Here is an 18,190-nt window from a genome sequence, read left to right as displayed (position 1 = left end):
TCTTGCGTTGTTCTGTGCACTGGAGTTTTGGTTGTCTGAATGCCCTAGTTTTGTTTTTTGCTTTTTTTTTTTTTTTCCCCTTCCTTCTCCCCCCTGCAAAACAATTTAACTTAATAAATCTGATTAATTTTCTGGTAGTTGGCTTACAAAGAGAGAGAGCCTAAGTAATGATGTTGAAAACAACATTTCAGTATCTCCCTAGGCCAATGTATATCATACTCTGGGCCCTTTGGGACTGTTGACAAAAAATTCTCTGTTGATATTGTCTCCTTTTTGCCCCCCGTTAAAATAGTTCGTGTTGCCCATAAAGAGGCAAAATTTTATTGTGGTGCAAGTACCCTTACCACATAGTTTATTTATATGTCCCTGTTAATTTTCAGGATTAGGATTTGAGAAAGAACAGTTTTTATTTTGACTTTTCGATGGTATTGAAGAATAATATTCCTTTAGGAGTAATATTCACATTCTAATACTGTGATTGGAGATTTTTCCATTAGCTTTTACCCTTAGTGAGTTGCTTAGTTGATGATATATAAGAATTTACATGAGTAGCATTTGAATTATGCTAATTTAATTGTATTAAAGCCCCCAATATCTTTACAAAGAAAGTGCCCACCTCCCCCTGTTCCCCAAAGAACTAATCTTATACCCTCCCCCCACCCAGTTTTTTTTCCTCTAAATTTCAGAGAAACACGTGTTACGTGTGTTACCACACGATTGTCTCACACTGGCCGTGAAAGCGGTGGAGGGAAAAGGAAGGACTTTCTTTCTAGGATGTGACTGGTGTGGGCATGCGTGCCCCCTGGGAGCGCTGTGTTCGCTTGAGGACCTGGAGCCCAAGTGTCGCAGGGCGGGCCGTGGGTCCAGGCAGTCATGCGCTCATGCTCTGGCTCTGCCTCTTCCTCGCTCACAGTCACTGGCACCTTGATTAACCTCTGATGGCCTCAGGTTTCTCATCTGTAAACTTAGGATCATAAAAGCTTTCCCTTAGCGTTGATGTGAGCAGTAAACAGGAGTTTCCGTGAAGTCACCTAGCGTGTTCTTTTCCTTTTCCCGTTATAGCTTCCTAAGCACCAAGCTGCCTCAGTGAACAGTGTCGCCTGGTGGCCCGGATGGGAAACTTTCTGACCCAGCCTCCCTCCTCGCCTTTTACTTTTTCTGGAGAATATGGGGTCTCTGCTTTATATCCCTCTTTTTTTCAGAATTTAGCTTAATAGTTTTTTGTTTTTTTAAACAACAGCTTGATTTCCAAGAGCATCGTGTGGAGGTGAGAATGCACTTGTCCTCACGTACTGTGTTAGTTACCTGGCCCGGTTTCCAAAGTGGTGTTGGCAGGTCCCTCGTTTAGAGAGGCAGAGCTGGAAAGGGATGCTTTGAATTGCCTCCGAGTTGCCCACCTAACTATGGTGTCGATGGTTCTGAAGGTGTTCAGGGTAGTGGTAGGAGTAGAGGGTGCTCAAGTTAGGACCTTGAGTGCAACTAGGGTCATTAGTAACTAGGTCACTAGTGTAACTAGGGGTGAAGCTGTGTGATTTCAGCTTAAGAAAACCTTGATTCTGGGTTTATTTTGCTTTTTAAATATAAGAGGAAAATTAAGATATATTTTTCTGAAACTGCCCCTTTAAAGCTCTAAACAGTCCTGGACATCTTTTGAAGGGGCTAAAATATTTATGAAATGAACGGAATGCTTCCAAAGCACCCCGTTGTTAGCAGAATCACAGTTGAGCTACGCTCAGTGTAATATGAAGATACACCTCCTGCTAGGTATGGTTCACTACAAACCTAAAACTAATTCATCTCTAGTTTGTGTGCACCTTTCCGCTCTAGCTGCGCTGGACTGCTCGTCATCCTGCACCGTGGCATGTGCTTTCAAGACTCTGCTTGCTCATGTGCTGTTTCCTCTGCTTGGAATGTGCTTCCCCCCTTCCCCTCCATCTGGTGACCTGCTCCTCATCCAAGGCCCAGCTCCATTGTCTCCGTCTCTGTGAAGCCTGCCCTGCACCCTCGCCCGGAGCCAGGCCCTCCTCCCGTAGGCCTCCTGGTGCTTGGCCACGAGGCCTTGGCTGTCGGTCTGCGGCAGCTAGACTGTGAGCTCCGCGAGGGCGAGGCCCGTGTCTCGTGTTGCTTTGTTTTGGTGTATATACATAATCCAAAGCCTGGCACACGGTAGGTACTTAATGAATGTTTGCTGAATGTTTATTTTTCACATCATTCCAGAAGTTTATAGTGGCCATAAATGTTGATTGAATCAATTAATACACCATACGGATTTTGGAAATGCCTTTTGTTATCGTTTTCGGAAAGTGCTCTGTCTGAATTTTGGGGCCCTGATCTTATTTTTGCATCTGATTTTATTTTAATTAAGACAGAAAATGGAGTTTTTCCTTTTTTTCTAAGTAAGTTCCCTTTTGGAGTAACACCAACATTAAATATCTCTATAAAGCAGAAAACATATTTGTGGGTAATTAATAGTAACTATACCAGGTCTTTCTAAAGTAATAATGCAGTATAGAGAAAGTTGAGAGATACAGAGATTAAAAGAGATTTAAACAGGAATCTGAGGTAGAGTTTGGCTTTGAAGTCAGATTGTGAAACTGGCTGAAGTTCATTAATTACATTAATATTTTTTAATATTCACTAGTTTTATTTTTTAGATTCCACATATAAATGATATGTGGAACAGTTTTTGTTTGTCTCACTTCTTTAACTTAGCATAATGCCCTCCAGATACATCTATATTGTTGCAGTGCCAAAATTTCATTCTTTTTTTTTTAATTTTTTTTTTTTGTGGCTGCGTAGTATTCTGGAGGGTGTGTGGTGTGTATGGTGTGTGTGTCTATCTATGTGTACATTTATATATCAGATCTTCTTTCTCCATTTATCTGTTGATAGACACTTAGGTTGCTCCCATGTCTTGCTTACTGTAAATAATGCTGCTGTGACCATTGAGGTGCATGTATCTTTTCAAATTAGTGCTTTTATTTTCTTCAGCTACATACTCCGGAATGGGATATTTTTTAAAGACTCTATATTGAAAAAATGAGAAATGTAAAGAACAATATAAACTTTGAATTACAAGCAATACAATTATAAACAGTATAAATTATAGTTTATATTGACTGGTTTATTGATTTTAGTATATCTTTTGTATCAGAGGGGAATTTACTGAGTGAATATCTTCAAGTATGTTTGGAAAGATACCTTTTGAAGAACTTTAAAAATGCTTTTTAATTCTTCTAGGATTGGTGGGTACAGTAGAGTGGAGATTGTCTTTCAGTTGGTATTTACTAAGGCTTTTGCAGTACCTCTTCCTGTTTGTCTCAAACTCAGTCTCAGACTCACTCTGGAAATCTGTTCCATTCTAGATTACATTGTACCTTATTGATTTTCTTGCCACTCTCATAATTATTTCTAGCCCCTGCTTCCATCTCTTTAGTTGATAAAGTCAAATTAAAATAACCAGTTTGTTACTGAACATAGTCCCTTTGGCTAATGGAAGAAGACTAGAGAGTGATTTGGAAGTCACCAGCCTCGAGCTGGTGTTTTGAAGTCCTGAGTGGCTTCCTCGGAGCTCACTCAAGGGTGGGGTCGAGGAGGCGGCACTGTCGGTGGCGGTTTCTGTGACGATGGAGCTGTTTCGGCCACCAGCCACACGTGGCTGCTGAGTGCTTGAAAGGTGCCTAGTGTGGTTGACTAACTGAACTTGTAGTTTTATTTAATTAAGTTTAAATAGCCACATGTGCCTAGTGGTTACCATATTGGACTGCATGGTTCTGGAGTGTGCCTCTTAAAAATGATTTTTGCTTTAAAATCTAAATACTGTTTAGGTGTTTATGCAGGCTTTGTTTTTCCAAAGAGATGTTTCAAGGTTTTAAGAGATAACGATCCTTAACCTTTTAAGAAGGAAGTTAATTTCTTAAGATACTTAGAGAACAGTCTTAAGATTGGATAGAGAAGAGTATGGTGATCCTCAGTGCGTGATATATTTAAAGAACTTCAGTAGCTTAGTTTTCCTGCTAGAAATTTATTTTAATGTTTCAGATGTGTAAATATTAAACTGAATTCTGAAACATTTATGAGTTAAATCTACAAAACTAGTAAAATTCAACTTCCCTAACGTTAATGTGACATATATTTTACAGCTGGCTCACTCAACAATATGGATCTGGTATAGAACAAATTATATTTCAGCCTGACTTGTCAATGCTGCTAATACCTTGGAAAGACTCAGTTCTTTCATCATATTTCTCAAGTCACACAAATTGGATGTATTTGGTGATAAAGAGCATTATGGTCCCTTGAAGGAATTAATTGTATAAGTCTGCCATTATTTCTTCTCATGAATTACCTTGGTTTATGGTAGTATACTGGGCTTCCCTGATCGTTCAGTGGGTAAAGAATTTGCCTGCCAAGGAGGAGACACAGGTTCAATCCCTGGGTCAGGAATATCCCCAGGAGAAGGAAATGACAACCCACTCCAGTATTCTTGCCTAGGAAGTCCCACAGACAGAGGATCCTGGCAGGCTACAGCCCGTGGGGTTGCAGAGTCAGGCACGACTGAGCGACTGAGCGTGCGTGTAGTCTACTCCTGTGGCTGTGACCACAGTTTGGATTCTGAGTGGCCCCGTCCCAAGTGCTCAATCAAATCATCCAGCAGGTGATTTGCTCTAATTATCTTCAGCAAAATAATAATAGCAAATTCTTGAAGAGAGCTAATATTTCTTGGGGGCAGTAGCGTTGCACATTGAAAACTTCAGTGAGTTGGTGGTAGTGGTGGGAATCAGATTGGGTGTCGGATGTAGAATGGGTACCATTTGGGAAAAGTGGGGTCTGGAAGCAGGAAGAGCAGTTAGAGCAGTTTAGTCTAGAGAAGCAATGAGGGCCTGGACTAACACTGTAGCCTGGAGGTATAAAAAGGTGAGACTCAATCAAGACAAGTTAGTAGATGAGTCCCTGATGATTGTAGAGCATGGGAACTGCTGATGCCTACTCCAGTTCTGGGGTGAGTCCCTTGGGACAGTGGTCAGGGGGGAATAGGGCAGGAAGAACAAGTTTGGGGAGAGGGTAGGTAAGGAAGACTGAGTCAAAATACTCTTATTTCGTGGACTCTGAAAGACCTCGTAGACTTCCAGGGATTCCCGGGTCACGCTATGAGAACTCCTGTCATAGTGGTTTGCGAAACATTGACATTGCCCAGTGTAGGGGCAGATAGAGAAGTATACTTTGTAGTGTTCACTGGATTTTCAAATAAGTTACCTGATGACTTAGATATAACCAGCATCAGAGGGGTAGAAGGACCAGGAGTCATATTTAGAATGCCAGAAACTTCCTGGGAAACCAGAAATTATGAGCAAAGATGTAGCCTGCCATTGTAAAAGTTGTAAATTTTTTCACTTAATCTTACTTGATTACGACCTGCACACATGGTGGAAAGGATATTCTGTGAGACGCATCTCCCTCCTCTCCGAGTCTCTGAGGCTCAGCCTCTTCCCTAGAGCAATTACCGTCAGCCAGTTTGTTTGTGCACCCTTTCAGAGCTTCTGTGGACTTCCAGAGCGTGTATACATACGTGCATTTCTGCCTCCGTCCTCGTAAAATGGTTAGACTGCTCTCGCGAAGTTTGAATGAGAGACGGAGCAAAGAGGACAGCGTTTGGAAAAGAAGGCACGATCCTGGAACATTATCATTGTTGTTGTTTTTCCTTTAAAAGATGAAAGAGGCCAGCTTGGAACTAGTAGAGTCAGGAAGATGTCTAACCTGAGAGTCCACATTTCAGGATGCTCTCCAGGAACCTTTGAAATGTGTATAATATAATGTGTATAATTGTTTTTTCCTAAGGAGAAAGGAATCTTTACCAGTTTCTCAAAGGAGAATGTAATTGAAAAAGTTAACTACTGTTTTACAACAGGAGAGGGAGCAAGGCTTTGGCAAAAAATGTTAAGGATCAGCTCACTTGCTGTAGCTCACATTAGACCTTTGTTTAACTGATGAGGAATTTTTTCAGTTATTGAAGTAGCACCTTAGTGGGGTGATTTATTTCAGAACTAGGGACCCCGTTGTCAACTAAAGGGCCCTGTGATAGGATCAGTCTGATTACCAGCTCCTGGTATTGTGGTAACATCTACAAGTTGGCTTCCACCTTCCTAGTATCTTTCCATCTAAACTGAAGACAGAGATCCCATTCCTTCCGTAAAATATTCCTGGCTGATAGAAAGGTAGCTGAAATCTTTTCCAAAGATGCTGGTGCTGTTTTCATCATTTATTAAGCCTTGTGGAACAGAGTGGCTTCTGGTCTCTCTGTTGGACACGTTGGGGGTGGAAAGGGGAGAGAGTAGATCACAGATGACGAATCCAGCATTTCTAGGCCTTGACGTCCTTACAGGGGATCACCTCACTTAAGTGTGGGGCGCCCTAAGTACAGGTTTTGTTCAGTTGAAAGAAACGGACAAAAGCAGAAGTGAGGAGCGAGTAGCTGTTACAATGGTACAGTGAGGAATAATGATGGTCTAGACATACATGCTGGAGAAGGCGATGGCACCCCACTCCAGCACTCTTGCCTGGAAAATCCCAGGGACCAAGGACCCTGGTAGGCTGCAGTCCATGGGGTCGCTAAGAGTCACACATGACTGAGCGACTTCACTTTCACTTTTCACTTTCATGCATTGGAGAAGGAAATGGCAACCCACTCCAGTGTTCTTTCCTGGAGAATCCCAGGGATGGGGGTGCCTGGTGGGCTGCCGTCTATGGGGCTGCACAGAGTTGGACACGACTGAAGCGACTTAGCAGCAGCAGCAGACATACGTGGTAATAGAGGTGAAGGGATCCTGGTCTTGTTCTAAATATGGGATTGACAGAATTCACTAATGAACTGGGTGTGAAAGAGAGTACTCAAGTGTGAGCCCTTAGATTTTAGGTAGATTGAGTGACTAGGTGAATGGGGTTGCCATCTACTGAGATCGCCTTAGGAAAGAATTTATATGGGTGAATACAATGAATTCAACTTTGAGTGGCCAGAGTTTGAGATGCTTATTAAACATCCAAATGGATTTGTCATGTCATGTATATACTGATTGAGAGGTCTGAGCTGGAAAGTCATTAGGTAGAAAGTTACGTAGGTAGTTTTTCAAGTAATGGGCCTGGAGCTTATAGACAGAAGGATCCAGAATGAAGCTCTGAGAAAATCCAGTGATTAAAATTGAAATAGAGTAGAAGGAATCAGCAAAGTGGATTGTGAAAGGTAGGAGAGACACGGGAGAGGAGAATGTTTCAAAAAGGAGAATGGTCAGGTATATTGATTGCCACTGAAACGTTGAATGGAGGAAGACAGAAATTTCCATTGAGTTTGGCAGCAGGAAGGTCATTAATAACCTTGATACCAGTGGTTTGGGGGGAAAGAGAAGCCAGGTTGGATTGGGTTGAAAGGGAATGAGAGTTAAAATTGCTCATGGTGGACAATTCTTTCAGTAAATTTTCTTGACTAGGAAGGAGAATCACTAGATGGTAAATGAAAGGGATGCTGATTTGGTGAATTTCCCATTTTAAATACTGTGGAAAGGTAAGAATGGGGCCTGTTGCACCAGTGGAAAACCACAGAAGTTTAAGAGCGTTGACAGTGTAGGGATGGACCATGGAGTCTGTACTAGGTGGGGAGGGACGTGGAAGAGGTTTTAAAGAGTAAGAAAACAGTCAGCCAATGGGCAGGGAACATTGATGGGTTCAAAGAACCTGGAGGGCAGTCCTCAGTGAGTTATAAGGGCAGGAAGTAGAAATTGGAAGGTTGGATGCTTGCCTGAGATATTGGACACTGTATAGTTACCAGAGTAGACAAGCTTGTGCCTGTAATGTTAGGTGGGTGAGGCTGGGTAGAACAGGTCAGAGGACTCAGGATGTTGGGTGGATTATCCATGTGGGTATTGAGGCCTCTAAGAATGAGGACTAAGAGCTGGGTTGGGGAAGAAAACATGAAACAGAAACTAAAGTCTTCAGTGAGTAAAGGAGAAATCAGGGAGGAGGGTAGAAAGTCATACAGTCAGACCCTATGAGCTTCAGGGGAGCTCTGCTTTTTGAAGGAGGAAAAATAGAGAAATGATGTGAGAAAGTAATGGGGAGAAAGGAGGAAAGCAGAACCACTTACTGGGCCTTAGAAGTGTAGTTGTCAGAGAGGAAGAGGGGAAAAGCCTCTATCTGGAAGAACTTTAGGGGCATAGGATCTTTGAGGGATGGCAAGTTTAAGGAAGTCTAGGAACTGGAGAGAATGTTCAAAGAAAATATTGAGGATATAGGAGAGCCGCTCTGCTGACCAACTTCCCAAGAGTGTACAGGGCAAGGACTGGCAGGGGGAGTGATGGGTAAGGTTAGGGGTTGGTTTTCAAACTCAGCTGGTAAAGAATCCTCCTGCAATGTGGGAGACCTGGGTTCGATCCCTGGGTGGGGAAGGTGCCCTGGAGAAGGGAATGGCTACCCACTCCAGTATTCTGGCCTGGAGAATTCCAGGGACTGTATAGTCCATGGGGTGGCAAAGCGTCGGACACGGCTGAGCGACTTTCACTTGGTTTCGCTTGTCCATGACTAGCATTTTTAAGATACGAGACAATGGGATAGAAAACAGTGCACATCCCATTTAGTAAGGCTAAGTATTTTAGGTGATTTTTGTGATCTATACACCCTTGTGTGTACTGAGTCATGATTTAAAGTATATATTTCTACTCTTAGTTGAAGTCAAAAAGGTTTGAGGGCCACTGAACTACAGGGTGGACGTACAGAATATTATAGAGATGAGTACTGCGTGATGATGCATGATCTGGGGGGCCTGGCTGTTCGGTTATTATGAAGATAGGATGTGGGGTGTGATGGGATTCATTTTGATAATTGCTAGAGCAGAGTATGCAAACATTTGGAATATGATTGTCCTGATTTTTTAGAAAGGAGGTGTGTGTACCTCTGCCAGATAAGTATTATGAATGAACTTAGAAGCACTTTCTTAGGCAAGTAGGACTTGTTTGGATCTCTGAGCCCCCAAAGAACTGACTTTATTCCTGCCTTAGTTCTCAGCCCCCCTACACGCCTGATGTGTTACAGGACTACTCAGCGGAGTATGGGCTCCTTAAACAAGCACCTTTGCTCAGCTTCCTGAGAGAACAGTTTTACCATTTGGGGCAGGCTGAATTCTCAGTAAAGTTTTTGGAATCCAAAGTTGATTAGCTCCGTTTATCTCCTTGTTGTCATTTAGTCGCTCAGTCGTGTCTGACTCTTTGCGACCCCATGAACTATAGCCCACCAGGCTCCTCTGTCCATGTGATTTCCCAGGCAAGAATACTGGAGTGGGTGGCCATTTCCTTCTCTAGGGGATCTTCCTGACCCAGGGATCGAACCCATATCTCCTGCTTGGCAGGCAGATTCTTTTATCACTGAGCCTATGGAAGCCCCTAGTTAATATTACCTGGTTTATCACCTAGTTAATATTATTCTTACAGGTTAAATTGTGTAACTCAATCAAGTGATTACCTGTCTCATCTCTGTTACTTAATCTGTTGACATCTTATTAATTGACCTTATATTTTGTCCCAAGGTTTTAATTTCCATACCAGTCTCCTCTGTCTAGAACCACTGCTAAATTTTAGGTTATTTTAATATACAGATGAGAAGTTGTTATAGCAAGTTATACTGAGATGATCAAGTTTTCAGATCCATAATGAACATTTTTCCTGAACCATGGCTGTCTAAGAGCAGTATGGCATGCTTCTTGCCAACATACATAGATTGTTTTGATGTCTTAATCTCATCTTGGCATCTACTGGGTTATACATTGTTTGTACTCTTTATTTCCCATTATTTCATGATACAACATCACTCTAATTGACTTTGCCAAAAACACCATCTGAGGATTATTTGCCCATGGGATACTTTTGTAGGGCTGGCTATGTATCTATAAGCATAACTTCATGTTATATAGTAATTAATGGAACAAGTCTGGGGGTTATTTTACATTAGTAATCTTGAGGTATATAGTACAGATGATTATGTCTGATAATTTTGACAGGGATGTTGTAGACCGCATTGAATTAGTAGCTTCCACTTAACATAGCGTGCATACGTTTAAGACTGACAGTGAGACTATTGAGGAATAAGGGCTGCATAACTTAAGATCTTACGTGTAACAGACCTTTTATGCATCATTTACTCCATAAAATTTTTTTTTAGCACATTCTGTGTGCACAGACATTATTTCAGATTCTAGAAATAATATAGAGGAAGATTCTGTGTTTGTGGAACTTATTATTCTAGTGTGATGACTAACACAATTTAAATATTAAATACTACACAGTTAATTAAGAGTGGTTGAGACTGACTTGGTGGCTGTGTTAGGCCAAATGATCAGAAGGGAATGATTTTTGGCCAAGAACTGAACGAGAAGATTCAGCTCTACAAAAACCAGAGGGTAAAGTGTTCTAAGCAGAGGGAATAGCCAGTGCAGAACCCTTAAGGCAGGATACAGTTAGCACGTGAGGACAGGTGGTAGGAGCCTGGAGGTCAGTGCGTGGGAGAGAGGTACTAGGTGAGAGCAAGGAAGCAGACAGACCTAGTCGCTGGACCTGGCCCACCAGGATGAGGAAGGGTATAGGATGCTCTTGTGGACTTCATGTAGGGAGCAATATGATTTTTTTTTTTTTTGCTGCTGTGTGGAGAATGTACTATAGAGGTGCAGGAGTGGAAGTCAGGGGCCAGTTATAACAGGAGGCTATTTACCCAAGCTGGAATGATGGTGGCTTGGACAGTGCTCATTTAATGAATAATTAAAGAAGGAGTAGGATGTAGCAAGAGACATTGTAACTAAAGTTGACCTTTGAACAACACGTTTGAACTGTACGCATCCACATATATGCAAATTTTTTTTTTTTATAGTAAATAACTGCAGTACTAGCGGTCAGCAGTTGGTTGAATCCATGGCTGCAAAACCACAGATCAAAGCTTTCTTTGTGTGAAGGGTTGACACTCCAAAGTCCCACGTTGTTCAAGGGCCATTCCAGAGAACTTCTAATTTTCTCATATGCAGAAATCTTCAGCTGAAAAATGAAGATAACTAAGAAGTTATTATAACTAACAGCACTGTTCCATTTTTTGGCTAATTTGAGCTAGGTGTTTAGATATGGGAGGGATAAAGATTTCTAGGAAGCAAACAGAGAACAGAACTTTAGCCACGTTAGCAGACAGACTTGTTGATGAGAGTAGTCTGTTCAGTATGAGTAGGTTTAGCTTGTTAAAAGTTAGTTCCTCAAAGATATCAGAGTGCACGGGACCTTCCGAGAGCTTCTGGGCTTGACCTTTATGCTAATGATGAGAGTAGATGTAGAGACATAGTTGCCCGTGGTATGGTTTTGTCAACGTTTATTTTGGATGTTGGAGTTTCTGTCTGTGGTTGTCAGTGTCACTTAAGTTTTATAGGTCCTGCAGAGTTACCTGACTTTTAGACTCTAGGTCAATGAGAGAATGAAGCCCTGCAGAAAATGATTTGTGTGACTGTTTTTACAATTCTAAGGTTGTGTACTCAGCTTGGGCCAGCCCAGATGTAAAGGAGATGATGAATTCCATGCAGTGGAAGCCTTAGTTTGAGCAGAGCTGCTCTGTTTGAAACTCATTAGCCTTTAGCCATCAGTCCTTTTCTAAAGTTCCAAGTTACTTTTCAAACAAAATTCTTCAAAACTTGATTTCAGTGATGAATTTCAAACCGCTTCAATTAACTACATCCTTTTTTAATGAACTCAAAGTAGAGTCCACCCATTTTATTATCTTCTACATATTCAATATTCCATTGATCTCCTTAAAAAGGTATTCTCTTATTTACAATATTACATGAAGTGGATTTTCCTTACAAAATCATAAATCTCAGATACATATTTTCTTTACTTTTTGCAAAAACCTTTTTGCAAAGTTGCACGACTTTGTCAATATACTAAAAACCACTGAATGTCAATATACTAAAACCCACTGAATTGTATAAAATGGTGGATTTTATGTTGAGTGAATCATATAAAAAAACTGAAGGACTGTAAAGCACTTTATTCTGTTGGCTTTTGACTTTTGTGGAAACGCATTGGCTACCATGTATATCCGGGAGCAAATCCAAAATTAGGTTTTGAAGATAATCTTGGTTCCCCCTAAAGCTCAGGCTCCTCTTTGCATTAACCAGGAAGTGACTTTCCTTATGGGGAAGCTTAATAGGTTAAGGTTTTAAATTTCAATAGCATGTTCAATAAGATGCTGCTGCTGCTGCTGCTAAGTCGTTTCAGTCGTGTCCAACTCTGTGTGACCCCATAGATGGCAGCCCACCACGCTCCCTCGTCCCTGGGATTCTCCAGGCAAGAACACTGGAGTGGGTTGCCATTTCCTTCTCCAATACATGAAAGTGAAAAGTGAAAGTGAAGTCGCTCAGTCGTGTCCAACTCTTAGCAACCCCATGGACTGCAGCCTACCAGGCTCCTCCGTCCATGGGATGTTCCAGGCAAGAGTACTGGAGTGGGTTGCCATTGCCTTCTCCAGATAATAGAGAGAGCTACTATTTATTCAGAGTTTATGTGCCAACATGACTATAAGCTATACCACTGTTTTGTCTCCTCGCTGCCCTGTGAGTGTAAGCTCTGAAGGATTTTGGTATTTGTGAATGACTATACACAGCACACGGTCTGTACCTGGCAGATAGTAGGCATTCAGTATTTGTTCAATAACTGACTTAGTGAAAGCTGCTTGAGCAGCAGCATCGCACATGCAGTATCTTGTTTGATTTTTGTAAGAATCTTAAGAGCAGTTACTGTATTTACCTCGTTTACAGATGAGGAAAGCGACTTTAGAAAAAGAAAGTCTTTGCTTCTCAAATTGGGACATGAATATCTCTTGGGGTGTGCAAAACCACAGAATTAAGATGATACGTGGAAGTGTCCTGTTTTCTTTCTTTTCTCCATTTTAAAAATTGAAGTAGGTGGGGGTTTATCTATTTTCAAAAAAATTTAGAGGGTAGCAATGAAACAGTATTTGAACGGTACAGGTTAAAGACACGTGATCTGCATCACCGCTTTAGTTTTCCTCTTCTCTAGCATTGTGTGCTTAGTCGCTCAGTCGTGTCCGACTCTGCAACCCCATGGACTGTAGCCCGCCAGGCTCCTCTGTCCACGGGGATTCTCCAGGCAAGAATACTGGAGTGGGTGGCCGTTCCCTTCTCCAGGGGATCTTCCCAACCCAGGGACTGAACCCATGTCTCCACATTGCCTGCAGATTCTTTACCAGCTGAGCTACCACAGAAACCCTTTCTAGGATTAACCACATTAAATCATTGAAAGGTTACACAGTAGTCAGGCCACGCTACTTTAGTCCTTTTCAGAGTCATCTTCAGTGAGTTGTCCTTTAAATATGTTCTTGGCTTTTATGGAAGGTCACTGGAAAAAGAAAAAGCATTTGAAATCTGTTTAATATCTGTTGTGATGTTAAATGTCTATTTTTTTTCCTAGATTTAACACCAGCTTTTGTTTTCCTCTTTAATTGGTATGCTTCCTCCTTTCTGAGTATGAAATCTACGTCATTGAATGTTTCTTTTTTTGCCCACACCCCTAGAAAGTTCAGATCCACATCAGATGGTTAAGGCTAGAATCAGTCACTGTTAACCATTTCAAAAGGAAATTTGTTTCTCCTTGTCCTTGATTAAAATTAATTTTTATTGTATATTTGTTTTTTGAAGTTTTAAGAGCCATCTCAGATATTTATTAGAAAGATATAAAAGTTTAAAAAATTTTTAGGAAGTTTTATTTTTGTATTCATCCCAGGGGGGAGAGAATAAACTGTCAACAATTATTTGAGTTATTTGAAAACTTCACAACTTAGTATACACATTATTATAAAATACAGTGAACTTTTATTTGTGTGCTAGCCTGTGTACTGAGAAGATATATCAAAGATCAGAAACTGTTAGAATATGTGTTTCTGTCAGTTTAGTTTTATAATATAAGGAACTTTGTTTCACTTATTCCTTTATCGAAAGGGAATATTTCAAATACACGAATAGCTTTAATCTTGTCCGATTTGAAAAAAAGTACTTTAAAGGCAAAAAATAGTAGCAGTCCCTTTTCTGATCTGTTTATACAGTAAGGTTAAAATTTTGCTGTGATTTTCCAGACAACTTTCTATTCAGTAATTCACATTTGCGTTTTTAGATTGTTATGTAGCAATACACAGATATATTAACCATGTTTTAGTATTGAACTCACACATGTGCAAGAGTCTCAAAAAGAATGCTAAAATAACCACCACTATAATGACCATTATTGTATCCACCAGTGTTTATGTGGGTATATTTCCTAAAACTACAAATGTTAGATTTTAATCTTTGGCAATATGGTGTTACAAAGAAATCGCTCTGCTTCTGTTATTGTTCAGTTTGGTCATCTTCATATATGCTTAATCCTTACTAGTTACTTGCATTATTTCATTTTGTTCTTCTTTTTCATTTCCCTTGGTGTACCAGTGTTACTGGTTTCTAAGAACTTATTTATGACTGAGGATGTCATGCAGTACAAATGAAATACCATATTTTATTGCCATCAGTCTATTATAATGTTTTGTAATGTGTTTTGTATTTATATTAAAATATAATCATGTGTTTAAAAAAATGTTTGCTTTATAACTCCTAGGTTCATGGCAGATTGGTAGTTATTTAGGAAAACTCAGACAACTGGGTGTGAATTAACAGTGACTCTTTTGACAGTCCTCAGGAGAGAATGGTAATAAAATTTACTTTTTTTGTGACAGTTTCTGGGTAAACCAGTTAGTCCAGCTTCTCAGGTTATTTTACATGATACTATTGTAGAATATCTGGGTCAGGAAGAGCCCCTGGAGAAGGAAATGGCAACCCACTCCAGTACTCTTGCCTGGGAAATCCCATGGACAGAGGAGCCTGGTAGCCTACAGTCCATGGGGTTGCAAAGAGTCGGACATGACTGAGCGACTACTTTACTATTGTAGAATAAAGAATTAATTAGTGAAAAATTCTTTCTTCAGGGCTTTCAGGCCAGTTTAAAAGAGAAAAAATAATAAAATATAAATAAGCTCAACAGAAGAGCAATGCTGCATACTCTTGAAAAATCTCGTTCCGCTCCCCTGGGCAGTAAGCTGTCATTGTCAGACAGTGACATTTTTTAACCAATAGATTAATTTTTTATTGTATCACAAACATAATGAAAAAAAAATTAGTCTTAGCATTGTAGCACCAGTAGTTTTACATGTTTCAGGCTTCCTTCTAGTCTGTGTGGATTCAGGATTTTATAGTTTTTTCCCTCTTATAGTTTTGAATAGTTTAAGCTAGTCTCTGCTTCCTCCAGTCATTCTTTGTAACAGAACCTTACAGGCTCGACTGTGTTTGTTCATATAAATAGTTGCTCTGTGTTTCTTTGTCTACTGATCCCATCTTTGTTCTAATAACCAGCAGAGTATATTATTCTTTATTTAAGTACAGAAACGTTAAAACCAAGCAAGGTATTGTTTTGTGGTAGATACTGCCTATAACAAATTAGTGGCAGGAAGAGTTCTTTGTAAGCCATTATGTGTTAAGCGTCTTTTGGACTGAATACTGACTGATACAAGTTGGTTGGCTTCACTTAGGGTCTTACAATGCTCTTGATGTCATAAATCAGAGGGATCCAAACCTTCTGCACATCACAGAATTACCAAGAGAGTTTTAAAACTACACATTCCTGGGCCTCACACTCTTTAGAGATGGAATCCTAAGTAGTTATTTTGCAGCCTGTTGGCCAAGTTTCCACACCTGTAAATCAAGTTTAAAAAAAAAAAAAAAAACATAAAGATAAGAAAATGAAATGCCTGGGAAGTGGTATTGTTAGAGTTTTTTAAGATGAATGTGCCTCTTAAAGGTAAGCACATATGTTGGAAGAAAAGTGAATGAGAGAAAGGAATGACCAGCATGCCCAGCATGTACAGAAGAGCAGTGTGCGTGGGGTGGGATTGGGGGGGCGAGTGCAGACTCATTGAATAGGGCACCCAAATAACATAACTGTAATAATGATCAGATTAATTTCTGATATTCTTTAAGCAGAGGTCACAAACTCAATACCTGTAGGGCTCAGACAGGTATCACACATGTGAGCTGAGGCCTTTTGCAAAACGACAGCCCTGGACACCTCTAGTGGCCGCCATTGCTAATCAGTCATCGCCTGTTTTGGCCACATCAGTCCATTTCTAGATCTTTGAGTTTTTAAGAGAAGCTAGAATTCTCGATTTTATGTGAATTTTATTTGTGGCTCTTAGCTTCATTGACTCAAGAGACTAAAAACTGGAGCAGAACACCTCTGTGGGTTAGACCTGGTCTCCCTGCCTCCGGCTTGCAGCCTTTGTTTTAGAGCAGTGGTGCCCTGGTGTGGTCCCTGGGCCAGCATCGGCATCACCTGGATCCTAATTGGAATGCAAATTCCCAGGCCCGACCTCAGGCCTCCTGAATCATCATTTCTAGGAGGGAGACCGGGTAGTCTGTGTTTTCATAAGCCCCCTGGGTAACTCTGATGCATGCTCAAGTTTGAGAAACACTATTTTGGAGTCTGGAAGTTGATAAAGTTTTTATTTGGAGATAGTTAAAGTTCATTGACATCCTGTAGATGATTTATCAAGTACACTTCTATAGTAAAAATACCTAATGTAATATATATTGCTTTTGGATATATTTGACCCTTTCTGTTTTTTTGCCCAAATCAGAATGATGTTGTTTAGTCATTAAGTCATGTCCAACTCTTTGCGACCGTATGGATTATAGGCCACCAGATTCCTCTGTCCGTGGGATTTCCCAGGCAAGAATACTGGAGTCGGTTGCTATTTCCTTCTCCAGGTAATCTTGCTGACCCAGGGCTTGGACTCATGTCCCCTGCATTGCAGGCGTGTTCTTTACCGCTGGGCCACCAGGGAAGCCCGAATGAGTCAAATCACATTTTGTTCTTTTTCTTCACCCCCACCCCCAACACCTTATGTTACAGTACTTCCTGTGAATTTAATAGAAATTCTGTGCCACATTTTCATTTCATTAAGAAATAAAAATCTTACATCCTACTTTTTTTTTTTTACTGGTTGATTAAAAGTCCGTGAGTATGTTGCTTGCTTTTCTGAAACTTCAATTTAAAGTTTCTTTTTAAAAAGTAAATGTGTTATAAAATTAAAGATAAAGAATATTTTATTACATTTTCCTCAGTTGAGCTTTGTTTGTGGGAATTAGAGCTTTCTAATTACCTTTTTTTAAAATATATATAAAAAAGGGAAGGTTAACCTTTGTGGTTTTATGTAAGCCTGGACCCCTAACAGTTGAGGAGGTAATTTATATTTTAATAGCCAAGAACGCCATTATCTTCCTCCATTCTCAGAATGTAGAAATGATTGCTTTCCTGGTTATTGACCTGAAAGCCCTCCTTCCTCTTGTATAACCCAACCATAAATATATATTTGTTTGCTTAAAAGTTGCTAGTATCTTGTTAATCAAATCAATTATGAATTTTATATAGAGAATTTTTTGACATTTTAAAGAACATGACACTTTTTATTATGAAACTTCACATAAGTCTTACATAATAAAGTGTTTAAAATATACTTCAGAGTATTTAAAATGCTGAGATTGGGAAGTTGGTAATAATCCAAGTTAAAGTAATAGATACTGAATTAATAAGTAATTAATGATATTTATATATAGTATTTATTAATTAAAACACTTATATCCACAGGGTAAACCAGACTTGAATACAACATTGCCAATTAGACAAACAGCATCTATTTTCAAGCAACCAGTAACCAAAGTCACAAATCATCCTAGTAATAAAGTGAAATCCGATCCACAGCGAATGAATGAACAGCCACGTCAGGTAAGGATCTAGTTGGTTCTCCAGTTTTATTTTTCAGAAAATTCTGGTATCTTTACCAGTCATAGTTCAACTTAACTCTGGCTAAAATGGAATATATTTGGAAAGAAAATTGTTTTATATCCTAGGCTATTACATGAATGCTGGAGAATAGCTCTAAGACAATATTTAGATAAAATGTTTTAAGAAAAAATTAAGTTAATTAAAAAAAATAAAAAATTAATTTCATGGACTACCTTTTTATGCTTTTGTGTGAACGTACCTCAGACTTGGTTCTGCTCATCTTAGCTATTTTTTTA

The 18,190-nt window shown here is 39.9% G+C and overlaps 1 protein-coding gene across 2 annotated transcripts in view; it reads left to right on the top strand.

Moving 5' to 3' along the window:
* The window catches only part of MBD2 (methyl-CpG binding domain protein 2), a 67,753-nt gene that overhangs the window by 16,311 nt on the left and 33,252 nt on the right, over nt 1-18,190 (top strand). The window contains exon 3 of one of the 2 annotated variants that reach the window (XM_024984565.2): nt 17,757-17,894. In XM_024984565.2, the coding sequence (XP_024840333.1) occupies nt 17,757-17,894 (138 nt within the window). The other variant, XM_024984566.2, reaches the window with a different exon arrangement.

Source organism: Bos taurus, chromosome 24, assembly GCF_002263795.3.
Source record: "Bos taurus isolate L1 Dominette 01449 registration number 42190680 breed Hereford chromosome 24, ARS-UCD2.0, whole genome shotgun sequence".
Lineage (NCBI taxonomy): Eukaryota > Metazoa > Chordata > Mammalia > Artiodactyla > Bovidae > Bos > Bos taurus.
Note: the sequence above shows the minus strand (reverse complement) of the source record. Positions and strands in the feature narration are given on the sequence as shown.